We start from the raw sequence: 21,946 nt of genomic DNA on the forward strand, positions 1-21,946 counted from the left end.
ACACAAGCTTAGTTTTGTCCCCCTCTTTCTTTACTTCTTTACAAAAATTCAGCAAGTTCCTGCGCTTTTCGCGAACGGCAGCAGAAAAATCACGAGAAACACTAAAGCCCGAACCTTTTAACTTGTGCCCATTGCTGAGAACGTTTTCAATTTCTTTACTGCTGTTAAATTTAGCGATGATGGGCCGCGTCTTATCGGAGGAATGACGCCCTAGGCGATGAGCACGCTGAATTGAACCAACAGTGATTTCGAGTTCGCGACTGCAGAAATCAGTCACGAGCTGTTCAGAAGTTTCCCAAGATTCAGATTTATCAGTATCCTTGATGCCATAGAAGAGCAAATTAGACCGCCGGGAATTGTTTTCAAGATAATCAATTTTTTGCTCCAATTTCGACAAATTACCATTACCGTCGCTTGGAGGCTGCTGCGAAGAAAGAGACACAACCTTTGCTTCAAAATCATGAACGCGTTTGCTCAATTGATCTATATCAGTTTTTAGGCTGATATGAATGAGAAGAACCTTATTTACAGCTTCAAGAATACTGGTGTTATTGGTCTCAAGACGTTGAACGGCATCAAAGACGGAATCCAGCTTTTCTTCCTGGGCCTTCGTCATCGGCCCAGGATTAGCTTCTACGTCGCCGCCGAGCACACGAATTTAGTCAAGAGTTCGATGAAACATCGTCTGGTCAGGTAGAGGCAGTAGGGCTTCCAAAATGTCAGTATGTTTAATTAAAATTTTGACTTGGTCAGTGACCCTATGTTTTTATCATACGAATTGTATGATATATCATACAGATTGTATGACATGTCATCAGATTGTATGATATTCTATGATGAATGATCTATGAGGTTATTGCATCATAGAACTTTTTTTCAGCAGGGTTGTTGTCGTTATTGCCTCTATAGTGATGGCACTTACCCGCAATGAGGGATTGACCAGGGTAAGAGGATAAAAATTCGTTCAGGCTTATCTCAAGCGGCTCATAAATAAAAGTGAGGAATCTTGGAATACGAACAAAAATTGCAGATTGCCACAAAAAGGCAAGAAGCAAAGAGGTGAGGTTTAAGAGTAGTTATTAAAAATAATAAGGATAAATAAATTTTGAGAAACAGCAAATGACAAGAAGAGAACACCAAAATCTCCTGGTCTCGATAACATACCTGCGAAGAAGCTCACACACCAGCTTAAGGGCATGCCCTTTGAAGGTTGCACCGAAGGAGAGGAGGACAGGAAGAGTAAACGGCAGTCCTAATTGAGCGAGGGGATTTTGCAAATACTTAATTCTCTGCCGTGCAAACCGCCGGCAGGAGAGGATGAAACGGTCTAAGGATTCAACATCCCCGCATGACGCACATAGATTCGACAGCGTGAACCCACAGCGACATAGTGAAATATTGAGACGAGGAATCCTGCAGCGCAACAGCGTCATGGAGACCTCACATTGCCTTCAAGCCCATGAACGAACGTTCCACGAGAATTTTAAATGTTCATTGTCCGCTGTAGCAAGGATGGGCTGATGGCTCAGGTTCTAGTGTAGTTGGAATCGTTCATAACGGGACGTGGTCTGCAGGGCAAGGTTTGAACGACGTGGGCAACAGGCCCATTGATGGCTGATTGCAGTAAGAAATCGCCATCGAATTTGAAGTAATGCCACAGTGCCCTGGAATTCCCTGAAAACACACTTCTTGCGCATGAAAGGACACAAAGTAAATTAGGAATCGATACAAGAGACTTTCAAGCGCTGCCAAGACCGAGAGACAGTCCGAGAGAATGATCACATGAGAAATATATCATTTTAAAGGGCCAAACCAATAGCGAGAAATTTAGCCGCAAAAACTGCCGTGCAATCTGGGACCCGGTTTGAGTAATCCCAATCTAGTTGTTTGGGAATAAACACCTACTGCTGCTTTTTCGCCATGTTGAGAGGCATCTGTGCAAGCAACTACGTGGCTCAGATACTGGAACAAGTATTCTGGAAGGAGACCATTTAGGACACTTGCAGTCAAGTTCTTTGCTTGATGCGCCAGCGTATGGTCGAAGAAAACAGCCAACGACCGGAACCTCTGCAACGATTCACGTCTTCTTCTGTAATTATAGCCTTGACAGCACATGCTTAATCACAACAAGTGGAAATTCGGCCACAGGCGGCAAATATTTGGCATTGCTTGTTTAACGTAGTTTCTGTACGCGTCTGAACTTTTATTAAAGTTTCCCTCAACATAGTTTTCGTGCATGCCTGCGAGCTTGCTACTGTAATAATTTAAATTAGAGCTCACGTGAAAAGTTCGGAAAATGGGCGAAAATGTGGTGTAAACGACGATAAAAAAATTATGGCCCAGGAAGAATAAAGTAGTCGATAACCCAGCACATTGCAGTTAAGGTGACAAGGAAGTCGCTTGTTTCGTAGAATTTGTCTCTGGTGGGCCATTAAAAAGGTTTATTATTGGCACAAAAACATTGTGCGAAGCTATGAGAAAACGAAAGTGGGAAAACATGCTTATGAGTACGTTTTCAAGAATCAGGGCTCAAGGGGATGACTGGAGTAGGGTAGGAAATGACGGCAGTTTATTTATTTCAAGTACCGTTTGTCATAGAGACCTTTTCAAACAGTTGCATTATATGTATACGTATACAGGGCGTTTCACCTAAGACTTTACACAATTTTTAAAAACAGGCTTTTTGAGTTAGATTAGCGCTTTTTCGGCATAGCATTGTATGGGGTGAAGTACATCAGAATATAGCTAAGATGTGCTAACTAGCAGTCTGGTTAACTAATATTGCATAGTTAACTTTTTAAATATTACTGTTAGACGGCTTGAATACTAAGAGGCGTTTAGCCCACCGCAAGTAATATCAGTATCAATTTCCAGAATATCGAAAACATCGTTGCCCTCAGCGCTCTGGCCCAACAAATTTCGCCTCCATCGCGCCAAAAATGAATGCTCTTTCGAGAACCTTGCAGGCAAAGCAACCTCTCCAAAACACGGAACTCGTCGAAATAACCAAAATTTGTTGGGCCACAGCGCCGAGGGTTTGTCATGTTTTCATAGCTCTAAGAGCTGATATGAATATAACTTGCGGTGAATACATGTCTCCCAATAAATAAGGAGCTTAACGGTAATAGTTAAAAAGTTAACAATTCAGTGTTAGTTTACCAACCTGCTAGTTAGCACATCTTAGCTGCATTGTGATGTACTTCACCGCTGACAATGCTATGCGCGAAAAAAGCGCCCTCCTAACTTCAAAACCCTGTTTTTAAAAATTGTGTAAAATCTTCGGTGAAACACCCTGTATAAACCAACTGAGCCCATAACTGGAATAACGTGTCAGATGACAGTATCATACGAGAAAAAGGAGATTATTGTTGGTCGGTTTTGCATACATGAGCGCATTGGTGTGATCTGAGATAGGCTCATAAAGGAGACAAATGCAGCACGTAACAATTTGCGAATACAGTTTGCCTATTGCAATACATTGCACTGGTATTACAATGCTTCTGACTGCTTGGCCTACTCGCGTATGTGCAGCCCACGCGTTCGTACGTAGGGTTGCATCGACAGATGCGCGTTTCTCAACCCATTAATAACCCATGAGTAACCCATGAAGAACCAATGAATAAGAGCAGAAGCGCTCATAACAGACGCCGATAACAGACGTACCTAGCGGAAAAGAAAGCCGAAGCTCCGCATGCAAAAATACGGATAGTGCATGTTAGAACGGAAAATGATGCTAGCAGTATAATACCTTTTGTTAATGTGTGAAACCGAGCACAGCTGTAGAATATTGAGTGATATGCTCTCTACAGACGTACCAGACAAACATCGCTCTTGGGATATTAGTCTACAATTTGTCACCTTCGACCGGGACTCGTCACGTCGTGATAATGCTAGTTATATCCTTTCGATATTCTTCGTTGTCACGGCCCGTTATTGCCCTTAAACAGCTCATTCCTAGACCACGGCCCAACCAGTTAGTCGCTCGTGGCGGAAGCGCCTGGAAAGATGGCGTTCCCATGTGGTGTGTGGCAAACTCTCTGCCACCCAAACCTCTCAGAAACGCCGCTATACGACCGCCTCCACTCTCAGGCGCACTTCTGTCTGGAATATCTCCTCTTGCTTTGGCTTCTTTCCAGCCTGATGGGCCTGCGCAAATACAATTTGCTTTTTATGTGGAGCCGTACGTCTTTACGCCTTGTGAGTAACGTCACTATACTAAATCACGCCTCTGCATCCGAAGTCCTTGTCCGCTGCACCACCCAACGATGCCGCGGATATAGCAAGCCTGAAGTACTAATATTTGAGCTTTAGCTCGCAGTCCCAGAATGCACCGGGACAGTGCTTTTTCCGTACTGAGGCCACATGGGACAAGGAGGTTAAAACAAGCGCTCTGAAAGAGGAACTTGCAGAGGGCTCGCATGTGAGCTGGTTTCGTGTCTCGAGCAATGAGCTTAAGAATCCCTTAGCTGTGTAAATACTGCCTGGTAATAAATTTTGAGTGTTGCGGGCTGCCACCTTTAATGGAACATAAGCACCTAAGTTTAGTTGCATGTTTTCTTCTTTCAAATGATGCGTTAGGCGTTAAAATACATGATTCACAACAAGGTATCCGCCTAAGACCGCTCCTTACGCCACCAGAAACCATAAAGCGATCTTTAGATATTGGCATGCTTTTAACGAGAAGGACAAGAACGACTCGGACGTAGAGGGGGGGATATAGGTAGGCGGGATGGTTTAATAAGGATCCACCAGCAGGGACTGCGCCAACTGGCTTAAAAAAAGTGAAATGAAAGATATTTGAGGGCATGGCTGCGAGTATCGCACTCTTCTCTTATAACTAATGGAAGGACACTAACCTCACTTCACCGCACCATTGTCCAAGTGAAACTTTGCTTATAGCGTAGGCATCGAACAGCGCCCTCCTTCATAGAGCCATATCCGGCCGATGGTATCGTTTGGCCTATCCACATCGTTTTTACTTTCTTGTTGCTGAACGTGCGTGCAAGGCTGTAGTGCTTTACGTACTTTCCGGCAAGTGCTGCGGCTCCGTACAACACATTTACGAAATCCGGCTGTTACTCGCCTGTATGATTGCCTGTCAGCCACCTGTATCTTTGGGCGTTTCGCTGGGTTTTGAACTTAGTGTCACAAACTACACGAGTGTTCAAAGACAATGAGCAATGGGGCGCAATGGGGAGCGGGATGCAAGCAGCTGACTCCAAACACTGCGTAGTGCGTGACGAACATGGGAGAGTGGGAAGAGAGTTGTGGGTGGTGCAGTGCGTGCGAATGCGAGGAGAAAAGGTGACGAAACGGTTGGTTCCGCCCAGGGACACGAACCTCGCGCCTTATTGGTGAGATTGGATGTCCTTTGTCTGACGAGGCTATTTAACGATTTGTCTTAGGGCTTTGGGGGGAATTCGAGATGGAATAAACGAGTTAGAACCGTTTGTCGAGCGTCCTAGCAGTCCTCCAAAGTGCCCGACAGGCAGCAGACTGCCGGTCAGCGAGTTCGAGCACGGCGGGTGAGGGGAGAACCTCTTCGAAGGCCTGAAGCTCAAAAGACAGTCGCCTCTTGAGACGAGCACGGCGGGTGAGAGCTGGGAAGCGGCTTCGAAACTTGACTCCACCCATCGATCTACATGGCACCTGATAAAATATTACGCGTAACTTTACCCCTTATCGGTATTCGTGGTTGCATGACCCGCCTCATTTGCTTCGTACTAAAAGAGCAATAATCGTGTTTTTGGGAGGGTTGATGCGCTTTCGATTTAGCCAAAGCAATCAGGCCGACTAGGATGAGAAATTAGGGTGAAAGGTGTATATTTAGGTATAATCTTTGCCAGGAATTTAGGACTGTTCAGGACATAACGCTTATTAGCATAATCACAATGAGATGCCCATTTGCGGCGCGCCAACTTAAAGGTTGCCTCTGGTATACGAAATGACCGCAGCCTGGACCTGAATCCTTTTGGGCTTCCTTGTTTAAATAACAGAAATCAACATAGTGACACATAAAATTTTGTTTTCTAGCATCTGCATGCACAACTTAAGGACGGGCTTTTTGAAATAACATCATTTCAATAATGTCAGTAAAAGGACACATGCATTTCATTACTTCGGAAACACAGAAAAGCGGGAAGACAATGATTCTTGCAGTTAGCTTCTAATAGCGAAGATATCTATGCAGTTTATCAAATTCGCTTTCAAAATCCTGCAATCGAAGTTGCTATTTTTATTTATTTATCTGCTAGCCGCACAGATTATGTTCAGTCTTCAAGCAGAGGCTTGCGTCTGTCAGTCTACATTCCCCTTTCTGATTTCTGGTTTTCGCCCTAACTAGTCGCCTCTTTATGTATATTGCGACAAATTTCTTTATCCACCCGTGCCACCAAAGATCCATGGTTATATATTCCGCATAAAGAAGTGAATGAGCTGAAATATCTCATGACTTCTGCGAGAACAAGCGCTTACCTAAAGATTTTGTTTCATCGATGTGCCAGTTTTTTTTAACGTCTTTATTTCTGCATTTAGTAGGCCGATACCTTGCGGCAGAACTAAGGTGCTTCATGGAGGTTGGGGTGGGGGAGTGGTTAAGGGTGGGGGTGAGGATGGGGGTGGGGGTGAAGGTCGGAGTGCGGGTGGGGGACCGGTGTCCGCTTCTTCCTCGAGGTAGTGTCGTCCCGAGGTCGGCTCCGCGAAGTGATGGCCTGGCCCTTCATCTTCCTTGAAGTAGGAAAGAAAAGTTCGCCAGAGCCGGAGTGCGTCTGATGGCCCTATGTGCGATGGCGGATCGACCCATTCCTGCAGGGTTCCAGGCCGAAGCCCGCCCAGGGACTTGAGTGCTCTCTCCCGTACTGCGTCAAAGGTAGGGCAGCTCCACAGGAGATGTTCGGCCGTGCCTCTGGCAGGGCACTTCGGGCACTGAGGAGTCGGATATGAGCGCGGGTTTATGAGGTGCAACTTCGCTGGTGATAGAAGCTGGCCGGTCTGGGCTCGGCGAAGGAGCACCGCCTCCACTCTCCGGAGTGCGCTATGTGGACGGCGATATAGTTGCTCAGGGTTGGCCAAGTGCTGGAGTATGCTGCGACGATAGCGTTGTGCGCGATGCCATGTCTCCGCCCTATCCATATGGGGCGACGACGGGTGCGCAACGTCATCAGGGTGCCAAGAAGCGGAAACGAATGTCGATCCAGGCAAAGGTGCGGAAAGAGCTGCTGAGCGCGCTGCCTGGTGTGCCTTTTCGTTTCCAGTGATTCCTTCGTGTGCAGGAATTCATTTGATAATGACAGTGTAGCCCTCCTCTCGCAGGCGACGGGCTTCTGTTCGAATAGTGTTGAGAACGGCATAGTCAGCTCCCCCTGCGCGGCAGGCGCTGTACGCTGCTTGTGAATTTGTGTAAACATGGTAGGTGCAAGGAGCCGGATCTTGTCTTTCTACTATTCGAGTAATGGCAAGTCGTATGGCAATGAGTTCGAGATTGGTGAGGGTGTGTTCCTCGGAAAGCCGTTGAACTACAGAGGTATCTGACACAGAATCGTGACAAGCTATAGCTGCGCAATGTTGAAACTGAGCGGCGTCTGTGTATAGTTGAATGGCTCCTTCCTGGGCTAACTTGTATGATGTCTTCTCGTGCCGTTTGGCGGCAGCTTTGCGCCTGTGAGGATTAGCCGAACTCATATTCTTTGGTAATGGCATACCATCTACTAATTCGATCAGTTCCCATGGCGTGTCAGCGGACGAAAGTGGCTCTAAGTTGTCCACGTTGTAGCCTAATGCCCGCAGGATCTGTCGGCCAGCAGCTGTTGTGGAGAGACGGACTCGCTGGGCTAGCGATTGCTGCTCTGCCAGATCCTGTAGGGCATTGATTTTGCTGCATGCGTGTAGGTTCACTACTGGGCAGTACTGCGGCAGGCCAGTAACCAGGCGCATCGCCTTGCGATTGATTCGCTCAAGCTGAAGGCGTTGGGTTGCGTTAAGCCGCATGTACGAATATGCGTACAGGATTTTTGATGTTATGAGTGCCAGGGTAATCTGACGGAGCCCCACCTCCTTGATTCCCCATCCACGCGCAGAGACGCGGCGCATAAGGTGTAAAGCCTGATGACAGCTATGCATCGTGTTATGAAGCCAGGTTTTGACTCCTCCATCCTCGTCAATAAGCATGCCGAGTATACGGATTGTTTGTTTCCGGCAGATAACTGAGTGCCCTAAATGAAGAGAGATACGTTTGCGTTCGGCCTCGGCTCGTACCCCGCGAACCATTTAGACAACCACATACTCGGTTTTTTCGGGAGAGGTTTCCATTCCACACTTCTTAATGTATTCATGGACGGCAATAAGGCCTGTTTGTAGGGCTAGTTCTTGCTCTGCAGGGGACCCTGAATTGGTCCACAACGTTATATCGTCCGCATACACGGCAAAATTAAGACCGGGTATTGACGACAGCATTGGCGGGAGGCCTGACATAGCAATGTTAAAAAGAGCCGGCGATATGACAGCGCCTTGGGGGACACCTGTTTGGTTATGTTGCCATTCACCCTGAGTATCTCCAACCATTACTGAGAAAGTTCTCTCTGCAAGAAAGGCTTTCACGAAGCGGTAGAGGTTTCTGCCTATCCCCACTTCCTGTAGCCTGCGAAGTATGGTCAAGTGGGGCACGGAATCAAACGCCTTTTTGACGTCTACCCCAACAACCACTCGGAGCTGTGCGCTGCTAGGGTATGCGAGAACGTCGTTATAAAGCCTTTTGAGAATGTCTTGGGCACAGAGCCCTCGACGAAAACCTACTTGCATAGGAGACAGGACGTTGTACTTGTCTAAGTACCATTCAAGTCTTCTTAGAGCCATACGTTCCATGAGCTTACAAAGGTTGGACGTCAGCGATATTGGCCTGAGGTCTTGTAATGTTCGACTTGGCTTGCCAGGTTTTGGAATTGGTGTTACCACTGACTTCTTCCAGGCAAGAGGAAGATCACCGTTGGCCCAGTACTTGTTCATCTCTTTCAAGAGGGCAACTTTATGTGACTTGGGAAGGTTCAGAAGTGTTGAGTAGCGTATATCATCCGGCCCTGGGGCGCTATTGTGATTGGAGTCATACAGAGCTGCCTCCAGTTCGTCTAATGTGAAGGGAACGTCGTAATCGTTTGATGTACCTGATACGGGGTCCGCAGGCAAGGCATCTGCATTTTCAGGTTGGGGAAAAAATACCTTCCCTGCTTGTATAGCTAACTTCGCCGGGGAGACATTCAATTTCAAGGCCATGCATTGGGCAGGGGAAATTGGCTTCTTGCGTCCAAGGATAGCTCGAAATATGTGCCAGGCCTTCGATAAGTTAGCTGCTCCATTGAGTGAGTGGCACAGCAGCTGCCAGTCTTGGAGAGCGAGCTGCAGAGTATACTTCTCAACTTCTTGACTGATGCGAGTGAGAGCACGCCTCCGATGGGGTGTCCGGCCTGATCGGCGATACGCCTTGAGAGCCCGAAGCCTACGATTCCACAGATTCAAAAGGTGGGAGTCCGGCTTTGGGGCATTAAACTTGACTGAAAGCGTCGTTGTAGCTTTCTTCTTGGCATCGCTGATCTGAGTAATGAGCTCGTCTAACCCTGTGTGAGCGTTCACTGTACCGAGCATTCTACGAAAATCATCCCATGAGACGTGTTCCTCTATTCGACGGCGTTGTTGCCGCTGTAATGACTTTCGCCCTCGAGGAGCCCATGAGACCACCACGGCATAATGATCACTGCCCATGACATCATCAGCCCTCGACCATAGGATCTCACTGGGATGAGACACTAGTGTCAAGTCTGGGGAAGTGTCTTGTTGACCTTTGTGCTGGCCAAGGCGAGTAGGTAGCGCGAGGTCGTTGGCTATGGTCAGATTCGCTCTGACAATTTGCTGCCAAAGGTGCCTTCCCCTAGCATCTGAGTGATGATATCCCCAGCTTCTGTGCATGGCGTTAAAATCACCCCCAACTACAACGCGATCCTGGGGATATATCCTTAAGAAGTGTTCCACAAAAGACATATCCACTCGATATGTCGTAGTACCGAATGATCGCGCATAGATTCAAAAAACTAAGGCTTGTTGGTCGCCATCTAAGCTAAGGCGTACTCCCGCTACCTCTTGCGTCTGCGTGCACCACGCGGAAGTATCTAGTTCAGTGTGGGCCGTGCGCGACAGAACAAGAACGCATGCCTGCCCATTGGCCATTGGAGGCGCAGATCGCGATCCTGGCCCGGGACGCCGGTGCTCTATGGAAGGGGTGCAGTAAGGTTTGTACCCTATTAGATTGGGCTTATTAATGCCAGTCTCCTGAAGCAGGACAGCTAGAGGAGGCGTTGGCGTGATGGACAGTCTCCTCTGAAGTTCCGCTTGTTTGCGACGGATTCCCCGGCAGTTCCATTGCAAGAACCATATAGGAGAGTCCGAAGCAAAAATGTCATGTGGTTTCGCGCTAATTCCTGCCATTATTAAACTGAAAGGTACGCGGAAGTGAAGATGATGTGTGCCCAATTTCAGGCTCTTGATTCGGAGAAACCTGTGACATTCCCAAGAGTGGGAGCATACGCTTGATCACCTCGGCAGTGACCAGTTCGATAATGCGCGTGAGCTGGTTTTCATCTAAGTGTAGCGTACGCGAACTATCTTTTGTAAGATTCGTTTGCGCGCCGCGTTGCGTATCACGGAGTGTTTCGGCGTAAACCCGATGAATGCGCGCTTGCTTTGGTGCCGCCGCGGTATGCTCAAAAACTGCGGTTAGAGATGAGGTGGCATTCCTTTGACTATTGCTCTCAGATTCTGTGGAGGGCTTGTGCGCGCCTTGCCGTTTAGTTTTGTTTTCGCTGTCTCGTGTCTTCGGCAACGGCTGACTTTGTAGTGGAGGGAAGTCCTGATAAACAAGCACAATTGGATTCGAGGCTGATTGCTGTGTACTGACAGGGCCCTTGTGCGCCGTCGTCGACATCGTTTGGTTACCACGTAGAATCTCGGCTTGTTTGCGTTCTTTTCGTCGCGATACTCGGATACGACGGAAAATGCCATTCCTCAAGGTTTTTGTGGCCTGCCGCCGAGCAGGGCACTGTGGGTCCGTGGCTACGTGGGGACCTCTGCAATTGCGGCATAGTGGTTCCGTCGGACAAACCTCGAGGTTTCCATGTGCAAGGCGACCGCAGTACGAGCAGCGACGTTGGTCGACTAATGGACACGAAATTGCCCTGTGTCCGATTTTGTGACAGGTCTCACATATGATAGACTTCGGGTGATAAGGCGTCACAGGAAGGAGTATGCTGTACAGATGAATTTTTCGGGGAAGTCTGGAGCCCTCAAACGTGATTAGAGCTGCTCCGTTCTTGCCCATAGGCCTGGCGTTTATTATCCTGCACAGGTAGCACGTGAGGTTTGCCATGAGCTGTTCGCTTGTTAACCCGTTGGCACGATAAATGACCCCGCGGATCTGGCCGGGGCGTTTGGTTTCATAAGCTTGGATAGGTTTCTCCTTTCCAGAAATTAGGAGAGACTGCAGTCCAATCAGATGGTCTCTCGCATGCATATGCGATATGTCGACAGCAAACTGATTGCTTCGTTCAAGAGGCCGTAATTGAAAGCCAGAGTGGAAATTGAATTTTCCGAAGCCCATTAGCAACAGCTTCGTGCAGCCAGTGTGCGGGGAGTGTCCCTAGTTGTCCAGGTGCGGTTAGCTTAATTATCACAGTGTATTTAACACTGATTGGAACGGCGGCTGTGGCCTTGTTCTTTCGCCTAACAGGCTGCCATTCATCTTCTTCAGTATGTTCATTATCGGCCAAGTGATCGATTCTGCCCATTGGGGTGACTATGGACGCTGAGGCACAGCCTAGCGATCGATAATGCGCATCCGTGAAGCGAGCATTTATAGCTATCTGCGAGTGGGTATGTTTTACGCCGTGTCGTTTGTTCTCAAAGCGAGTGCTTTCTTGAGCCATCCGCGATGTGCCTGACCCCATCATCTTAGGTTGCTTGGCAAATTTCGAAAACGGAAAAGTGCAAGATCCTACCTCGGAAGGGGCGCTTCCCGGCTTGTTTTCCGTGGAAAGAACAGAGAATGGGTTGGAGACAGGTATCGTCGCAACCACTTGAATGGCTTCGTCATCCGTCATGCTTTCGTCGGCGCCGAGCACGGCGTCAGGTTGGGCCGCGTTATCTGTGCAGCTGCAAAGCGATGTTACCGCGGCGTCTTGCCGAGGCTGCTGCGAAGCCATGTAGGCGGCTTCGGCGGTAGGCGTATCCGATGCATCCGGATGGTTTCCTGGGGTAGTCGTTGACGCGGAAGCGTTGAAACCGTCGTCCACAGGTGGCGAGGAACACGATGGGGGTGGCCCGTTCATTTTTGGGAGCCTAGCCCAAAAACGTCCGGGCCAAAAAGCTTCAAAAAGTCGGAGCGATGCGAGCGTGCGTCTGTTCGAGACGGCTGCTTGCAGCGCCCTGCCAGTTTTGTACGCACTGAAATAGTTGCTGCATTCGTACCTTCAAATGTTTCGTCGCATTTCTGGGGCACAACTTTTAACACTTCCATCTGAGCTTTGGCACAACTATCCTACTGATAACCTTGCCGCGTTCGACGCATCCTGCTAATCACAATCAGAGAGAAGCCAACAGCCACAGAAACCGAGGAGCACTGGGGATTTTTTTTATTATTTTTTGTGGTGTTGATCAAGTAAGAATATTACTGAATATGTTGTCGCTTAAAGCTAATTGATTAGAAAAGCAGAAGAAAAAACAACCACATGCCGCCGGTGGGATCCGAACCCACGACCTCCGAATTACGCGTCCGGTGCCCTACCTCTGAGCTACGGCGACGGCTGCCAATCCTTCTGCTTTCGGGGGTATTTATGTTTACAAATAACCTAACCTTGAGAGTGTTCATCAGCGCCACCCAGGTGGGTTCGGATCCCACCGGCGGCATGTGGTTGTTTTTTCTTCTGTTTTTCTAATCAAGTAGCTTGAAGCGACAACATATTCAGTAATATTCTTACTTGATCAACACCACAAAAAAAATAATTAAAAAAAAAATCCCCAGTGCTCCTCGGTTTCTGTGGCTGTTGGCTTCTCTCGTATTTATAACGAGCCCCTCATTCCCCTTCCGTTGTTTGCTTAATTGCTTAGCGAGGGTCTCGATTCTGGCAGCCTTGACGCCATAGGAAGCATAAGAGGGTTCTCACACAGCTTCCACCCTCGCCGTTCAATGGCGTTCTACGTCACACCAGCGGTAACTCAGGACGTTCCACGTCCGCCGCTTACGAACGTGGGTGGCGCTGATGAACACTCTCAAGGTTAGGTTACTTGTAAACATAAATACCCCCGAAAGCAGAAGGATTGGCAGCCGTCGACGTAGCTCAGAGGTAGAGCACCGGACGCGTAATTCGGAGGTCGTGGGTTCGGATCCCACCGGCGGCATGTGGTTGTTTTTTCTTCTGCTTTTCTAATCAATTAGCTTTAAGCGACAACATATTCAGTAATATTCTTACTTGATCAACACCACAAAAAAAAATAATTAAAAAAAATCCCCAGTGCTCCTCGGTTTCTGTGGCTGTTGGCTTCTCTCGTATTTATAACGAGCCCCTCATCCCGTTCTCTTGTTTGCTTAATCACAATCAGAACAGTTACATCTCGCGATCTCGCCACTCATGAGTCACCGATTAGCCGATAAAAGACTACCTCACTGCCTTTTGATCTGTCTTTCGAAACGTGATTTTTTCTTTGCAACGTTCTTTCGGCTTGAATTGTTCTTTGTTATCGCCCATACTGCACAATGCCCTGAAGCGTGCATATATACGTTTTCAGAGGCATCAGATGCCGGATAGGTTTCACCTTCTCACGTGCCACTTGTGACGTGTTGAGGTGAGAGCTTTGTTTACGCTTGCAAAGTGTCGTTTAGCGAGCATTATGACCGCTAATCCAAGTCCACTGAAGGCTCGTTCTTATCTCTTATCTTGATGAACCGCGCTCCCTGAATATTTATCTTCAGCAGGGGCGCGCGCAGGCTTCAGAGCGAGCTGGACTGCATCCCGCCAACTGTGTCGACAAGACTGTGTCTACGGTCTGCCATAACTGACGCCAAGCCCTATCTTACTTCCTCAAAACGGTATTTGTGTGCTACCGCTCTTTAAAACTTTGTTTTTATCCTTTATTAGGCCCACTCTGTGCGCTTAAAAGCAGGTAGTTAAGTTTACTGTCTTATGCATGTGACGCATAGACTATTTTTTGGAGTCTTACGCAAGCAAAAATTCCAGTATTGTGGAATTAAACCAGTTGCCCCAGACAGGGACCCGGCTACGGACCGCTGCATAGTAAGGCAGTGATTGTGCGTCTGAACAGTGTACAGCATCCGTACCGTCCGCTGCGCCAGAACGATAATCTTTACTGTGGTACCGCCCCGTGGCCTCGTTCACCCATCCAAGTTATTTATAATATACTGTCTGCCTTTCACTTAGCCATTACGTGCAAGATGTATCGTTGTTCGGCTTGCATAGAAATAAGCTTCTTGTTTCCGCTGCCGTGTGACAGGCACGGCCACATGCCGGTATTCAATACAATTTTTTTTCACTTTTAGGGCGTAGTAAGACAGGATAGGTTTCTTACCGAATCTCAGTATTTATCCCCGTAAAATATGTTTAGCCCCGTACGCGGCCGCTGCGTGCAATGAAAAATATACTACTCTGAAAGCGCTTACTCTAAACTGAAATCCAACATGAATGTTTTCTCTAGTTTAACGACTAAGAATGAAAACAAAAGCGATGATCGGAGTATGGCTAAAGAAAGCCCCCGCAGGAGATGCGACAAGAGAGTTCATTTATGAAGCATTAAGCACCAACAAATAAAAAGGGTCGTGCACTTTGCTGTCTGAGCATTGGCCGTTCCTTTCAAGGCAGTGTTTGGAGGGCACGAACGAATTCAAAGATGAAAAAAAAGAGAGAAACATAGAAAGTGGTAGTGCGCACTTTTGCCTGCTAAGCTTAGTTTCCGAATGGGTTTTGTACTGGGTATATCTTGCACGACGTATACCTGAGTGCAGAATCTGTTACAAGGACCGCTAGTTTGAGCATTCTGAGCGCGCTGAAGTTCGGATGTTGGAGCCATATAGGTGTTTATTTCACTCATGGAAGAAAAAAAGATTTCGAGGAGCTTCTAACAAGAGCTGAAATTACTCTGTTAAAGTGATGCTCTTAGTGGTAAGTATAATCATAAGTGTTTACCCCTCGTTTACGGGAAGTGGTCTATCCTTCCTTCACTTGGCGACATAACTATTTTTTTCCGCTACATCACAGTTTTCGTCGAGGAAACCAGGTGTACAACTATCATTCACTCAACGAATCCTGCTGCGCTGCACGGGCTCATCGGTTGAGATGAGGGCCAGGATCGAAGACTGCGTCGTCCACTCACCCTTCCCCGCGGTCGAGATACCTTGCTGCTCCGTCTACGAAGCTGCCAAGGAGGCGCTTCTTAAAGATCCAGACAAGATGGCGCTGGTAAGTGGCCCCGCGTCTGGCTTCATTAAACGCACAAACGCGAGTGAATACAGGCATAAGGAGGAGGCCGCACACTGTCGCTGGTCAGTCGCATGGAACGTGGTAAGTTATTGCCTGGCTGCTTATTCTGAAAACGCCAACGGCATGTGATTCTCGAGAAAGCTTCGAAAATTGTGGATTCCTTATGTATCTTGAATCTATCCCTTGAATTTAATACATCCCCTTCTGCACACATTATGTTATATTAACAAAAAACCTAAGAATATGCCGGTGTATACTTACAGCCCACCGATTACAAAATATCATGAATTGCTCAACTTTAACATTCACGCGCGCCGCAGACTTATACGCTCCGTGTATTCAAGCCTTACTTTTCCGGAGAAGCCACTTTTGGCAAATTTATTTTTTTTCTCCGTTTCATGCGATGCTGTTTCGGCAACGAAAAATCAGCTGCAGTGTCCTTCAGTAACACATTCTACTCCTTCAGAAAAGACCAAAATGGCAACGCCTGAGAGCACTTCTTAGGCGAGCCGTGCAAGTCGGCGACGTCTATCTCTGTTTCTTGACGTGGGAAGCTATTATTAGGTATAGATACGAAATAACCCTCTCATTATGTGAAACAGATTGTGGCTTCCATCGCACAGATTTCCTTCGAGAAAAATTTTCCCAAAGTGCCTTGCGCAAACGTGGCCGTCGTGCCGCAAGTTCATATTGTCGCGAACGTTTCATACGGTTATTGCGTTCCGTCAGTTTTCTGCACATGCTCTTATAATCTTTGGTGGCGACAAGCGCTGAGTTATTCGTTTCGTTCGCGGCAGGCGCTTTTGGATTCTTTGTAAATATTCGTGTTCACGTGTTCAGCAATGTTCGACACTGTTGGCGGCGGAGCGCATATATTGCCTCGCAGGTTGCCATTCATGTTTAAGAAGGGAGCGCCTGATAATTACGGCTGCTATCATAATGACAACTGCGGAGTTCTCATTATTATCGCCGCCACCGAGGTCATTTTCTTTCATTAGAGGGCGCAGATTCGTTAAGCAGCTTTGCGACGAAGAATTTTTGCCTCTATACTGCTTGTCGTCACAGTGACTGGACAGGGCTATAGTTAAGCTAATGCATATTGTAACGTGGCGGTGACGATATCCAGTTCGAGCTCTAACGTGTTTAGAGTCGAACCTTGTAAAAGTGATCAACTCCCATAAAAGGAACGGCTAGATGGAGTCTATAGTGGCTCTCTACTCATTCCGCCGAGAGACTGGCTGCATTTCTTGGCTCCACTGCCTTTAATCCATGAAGCAGAAATTACAGCCAAGTCGCTTGCACATGCGCATATTTTTCTGGACCTTCTAGCTTTACTAGAACGAGTCGCGTTGCGCCACTGTTAACGCGCGCTTAACGATAACAAGTAGCCGTGAATCAAGGCGGCGGAACACCAGCCAGCTCACGAACACCCAGATAACGACAGGAACAAGCGATATTTCTTTCAATGCCCGTAGACATCAGCCGGAACGGCGATTCAAGCCCTTTCCTATCTCTCCTCAGTCCTGACCTGTACCGCTCGCTTCGATTCCTGTCTTTAACGGCATAGGCTGGAGACGTCAGGTCCCGCCAGATGGCGTCGCGTAGCGGAAGCAACGCGCGACATCTCGGCCTGAGTGACGTAATCCGAAGTCCCTCTGCACTGCGCCGCAAGGCGCATCACCGGTGACCAAAGCGTAGGCACCGTTGCTACTGGTAAGGCATAATCTTGCAGCGAATCAACACGAGAAAGGAGTGGAGGAGTGTATCAGACCGTTCTTACGTTGAGAGCACTGATAGCCCAGCGCGAAGTAACCGTTGCGTAACCACACTCTCGGTGCGGCGCAGATTTCCTGAGGCATCCGCTGACACTGCATGAGCGTGCACGTGAGCTTTATTTCTTTGTCCGGTATTCGCGAGTAACAATACCGTCAAGATAACCGAAGCTTCGTACTGTTTGTTCTCGCCCAAAGTCGCCGGCACTCGGTTTTATCATTTCCTTTGTCGCGCGAAATACGGTCAGCTTAATCTCGAGGGATCGCAGTCGGGCGCAACTTTTTCCACATTGTTCCAGATTGTTGTAGCCACTTTTGGCGCCTTATCTCGATGGTTACTTGCCAGCTTTAAATTCAGCGTGGCCGAGAGCGGCAGTGATTCTGTTCGATGACCACCGTGAACCGCTTGCTGTTACGGACGCCGCCGAGTAATCTATTTCTTTGTGCGCGCAGGTCACCCCATAAGCAGTTCCTCTAGGAAGCCCTTATCGCTGTCTTCCAGACTGTCGTCAGCAGTGCATGCAATATCAGTGTTTTATCGTTGCTATAACAGCGTATGAGCGGCGTAAATCGCTCGGATTATAGGCGACAATTTAGCCAGCATTGCCGATCCGTTTTATTTTGCATAGTCGACTAATCTTTTGCACTACACAAAGTTTACACAGGAATAACCTTGGTTTCAAAGCGCGGTGAAAAGATTAAATGAACAGAGCGTGCATTCAAGAGACGAAAAATATAATATAATAAGCGATAAGAAAGGGGGTACTTTGTACCCAATATTGCCGCTCTGGTAGCGCAAGCAGGCATACAATCATCCTGCCGACCCTTACGACATTTCGACGGCGCCCAGGCAAGTGGTCATAGGGGCTGCTTGTAGCTTCAGGAATAGCCTGGTGCTGATGCATTCCTCGTTACCAGCCTTGAACAGAATTAAGGACAATTATTGGAAGCCTGATGAGAAAATGCTTCAAATGTAGCGTAAGTCTGCGTTCCGCACTCAAGACTCTTCTAATCTTTCGCACTGCTTATCTGCCACTTAATATGCGCGCGGCTGCTACGTGTGCTCTGCTTATAATAGTAGCTCAGTCTCGTCGTTAGCTCCGTTCTGCCCCTTTGTTTCAACGCCCGACTGTGTGACAAGCTGTATCGCATAATCTATGCTGGCTTGCACTTCATCATCATCATCAGCCTGACTACTCCCACTACAGGGCAAAAGCCTCTGCCATGTCTCTCCAATTAACCCTGTCATTTGCCAGTTGCGGCCACCGTATCCCCGAAAACTTGTTAACCTCAACTGCCCATCTAACTTGTTGCCACCCCCTGCTACGCTTGCCTTCGTTTGGAATCCACTCCTCTTGCCTTCGTACTGCATGCCCTGCGCATTCGACTAGGATGTCATTAACCCGCGTATGTTCCCACTCCGCAAGCCTCTGATCTCATAACGATACACATATTATTTTTATTTCTCTACTCAAGGCCTGTCCTGTCCATTTCATCGTTCAGAGACCGCCCCGGTGGCTCAGTGGTTATGGTGCTCGACTACTGACCCAAAAGACGCGGGTTCGATCTCGGCCGCGGCGGCTGAATTTCTATGGAGGCGAAATTGTACAGGCCCGCGTACTGTGCGATGTCAGTGCACGTTAAAGGGCACGAGGTGGTCGAAATTTCCGGAGCCCTTCACTACAGCGTCTCTCATAGCCTGAGTCGCTTTGGGACGTTAAACCCCATAAACTAACGCAACCAATTTCTTCGTTTGTCCTCGTTTTTGTCACGCTGTATTCCTTAACCACGATCGCAGACCAACAACCCCAAACACCTACTTTAGTTCATTTTATTATGTTGGCTGAGCTCCGCCAACGTCAATATGCCTATGCTTTATGATGCTTCAAGTTCGACAGGGCGAAAAAAATACAACACAGGCGGATGGCTCCACCGTGGTGACGCGTCGAGAGCTCTTCAGGCGCATGCAACGCTACGCCGCGGGCTTCCAAAAGCATGGCCTGGGGCCTGGCCATCGGGTGTCCGTCCACGTCAGCAACAGCGTGGACAATTTCGCTGCCATGTGGGGCTGCGTCTTCGCCGGGGCAAGCGTCATGCTGGCCAAAGCATCACTCACCGAACGTAAGTGGCCTGCATACAGAACATATTAATCAGATGTTTTTATCGCACGGAAAGCGTTATACGCGTACACTGGCTTATCCATGTCCTGTCTCCCGCTGTCCAGTCTTCCGAACTGCTGTACCGCCTTCGCTCTCCGGGCTCTCGCTTCCTACGTGTCAGCTCATTTTTGGCCGTCCTTCGGTCCGCAGAGGCAGCACTACCAAAAAGAATAAAAATAAAGATGTCCCAGCTTGAGCACGTAGTGTAACAAGAGTACCTACCCCAAAATCCAACTACACCTGTTCTAAACGTTTGGTTGCGCTGCGCTAAGCTGTACCGGAGCGTGCAACCAACATCGTGAAACTAACGGGCCAAATGTCCCTCAGACAGGCGCCGCTTTAACCATGGGATTCAATTGGATTTTAAGTCGCCTATACAGTTTACTTGGAGAGGACAGCCCATATATTTACAAGAGTGCACCTGTCGGAGCTCCATGGAACGAAGCGCAGCGAGAAGGTATTCTATTGCGTCTGCTCCTCTGCATAAATTACAGTTCTCTAATCCAGAAGTAGGACGGGATAGCCTAGAAGCTTTTCTATTTTGTTGACCACTGCATGCACCTACGTTTGCTGTTGTTGATTCCCTTTAGCTCTTATTCGGAATTGTATGATCTGGCGTTTGAGGCCAACGTTTTCGTTGGATGTCATCGCCGATGCTATTTCGATTCTCGCGGTAAAAAATTTAACGAAAACACTTGGGCGCTACAGTTATGCATTGATAATGCTACGCTTCCACCGTGTATTGGCAGCGCAGCAGAGGCGTTAAGCATGCGGAGAACTCAAAAGTCTTGGCTTCGGAGGATAGTGGTGAGTGTGTAAAAGTGAAGCCTCGTTATCCACCGTAGCGAGGTTCTGATTGGAAGCCAATTACAGTTTTAGACGCTGCGTACACAGTACTGCGCATCGGAAGCTCGCAGGTTCACGGACAGTGGATTGAAAGGCTTCACGTGAATTTTGCGGGGTAGAAGGCTAATAGGGCTTTCATACTAGAAAGCGCCTCTACTGCGATGAAAATAACGCGAGAGCACTACGCTATCGCTGCAACCGATCACACCTCGTGTTTACCTGCCACACCCTCGCGCTATACATTGCCCGTCGTCGTCTTCATCAACTTTCATCCGCGCGCAAAAAGCACGCAGCCTCCTGCCCCGAATCCGCCGTGCTTAAGGCGCTCGTCTACCGAGCCGGAGTACCCGGGTTCGAACCCGATCGCGGCGGCCGCGTTTCGATGGAGGCGGAACGCAAGAGGCACCTGTGTGCAGTGCGATGTCAGTGCACGTTAAAGATCGCCAAGTGGTCGAAATTATTTCGGAGTCCTGCACTACGGCACCTCTTTCTCTCTTCTTTCACTTCCACCTTCCACTCTTCCCTTACGGCGTGGTTGTAGTGTCCACCGAGATATGAGAGGGAGAGAGAGAGGCAGTGAGAGAGAGACATCTTTATTGCCATAGATTGGCGGGATTAACGGCAGGTGGGCTTGGTGTTACCCCAAGGTGGGAGCGACTTCCTGGACCCACGAAATGAGTGCCATTTGGACGCTCTTGTCAGGCCTTCTGAGGAGTTGGTTCCATCCCTCCTCGGAGGGAGCTGGCAGTAAGGTTCGAGGGGGCGGATTTTCCGCGCAACCCCGAAGATTGTGCGCCTGGGTGGCGATTTCTCCCTGGCAACAATTTTGGCTGACGGGGTCGTATTCCCCGTCTGACATGAGTGAAAGTCTAGAATGGCTAAGGATGGAGTGTGTCTGCAACCTGCGGAGTAAGGTGGCTTGCACTCGATTTAAGTCGGGGTGGGGAGGCAGGAAATGACGTCTTATCTCTCTGTGGAGGTTGGGGATTTCGGCAAAGGTCTGGGGAGCCTCGGCAAGAGTGTCTGGGCCCGTGGGGCCGGCCGCCCAGTTGGTTAGCCTTCGGGCTAGTCGGTCGACCCCTTCGTTTCCAGAGTTTCCCGCGTGGGCGGGTGCCCAGATCAGGTTGATCTTGTGGTCGGGAGTGCAGCCGCGAAGGATGCATGCAGTGAGGTTGCAGATATAACCTGCCGAGTAATTTTGCATCGCTCTTTTGGAGCCGCTTAGGACTGTGCGCGTACGTGGGTAAGCGGTGACCAGCGCGAAGACGGTTTCTCCTGCCGCTCTGGGAGAGTGAGCTCCTACTGTGGCGGCGGTGACGAGAGTAGATTGTGGCGTGGTGGCACAAGCCATATATGTGTTTGTATTTTGCCGTGCAGCGTCCACGTATATTTCGTGTTCGTCGGCAAGGTATGTGACATCTAGTTCTTGGACTTTTAGCTGACGGCGCTGATCATGGCGGCGAGGTAGCATGTTTTTGGGGATTGGTGTTATGACTAGGCGGCTATGAACACCTATCGGAATGGGCGCCGTGGGGCGGACGTCGCCTATGGGGTTGATGTTGAGACGGTCAAGTATGAGCCGCCCTTGTTGAGCACGGGAGAGGCGGTGGTTTTGGGCGATCTTGTGTGCCTCTATGAGCTC

At 48.6% G+C, this 21,946-nt stretch overlaps 1 protein-coding gene across 2 annotated transcripts in view; it reads left to right on the top strand.

Moving 5' to 3' along the window:
- The window catches only part of LOC149360282 (uncharacterized), a 51,168-nt gene that overhangs the window by 6,613 nt on the left and 22,609 nt on the right, over positions 1-21,946 (top strand). Inside the window, exons 2-4 of one of the 2 annotated variants that reach the window (XM_089572244.1) lie at positions 14,006-14,122; positions 15,306-15,506; positions 19,219-19,420. In XM_089572244.1, the coding sequence (XP_089428370.1) occupies positions 15,384-15,506; positions 19,219-19,420 (325 nt within the window). In that variant the 5' untranslated portion in view covers positions 14,006-14,122; positions 15,306-15,383. The remainder of the gene's footprint in view (positions 1-14,005; positions 14,123-15,305; positions 15,507-19,218; positions 19,421-21,946) is intronic. The other variant, XM_089572245.1, reaches the window with a different exon arrangement.

Source organism: Amblyomma mixtum, chromosome 2 (assembly GCF_055824585.1).
Source record: "Amblyomma mixtum isolate Tamu chromosome 2, ASM5582458v1, whole genome shotgun sequence".
Lineage (NCBI taxonomy): Eukaryota > Metazoa > Arthropoda > Arachnida > Ixodida > Ixodidae > Amblyomma > Amblyomma mixtum.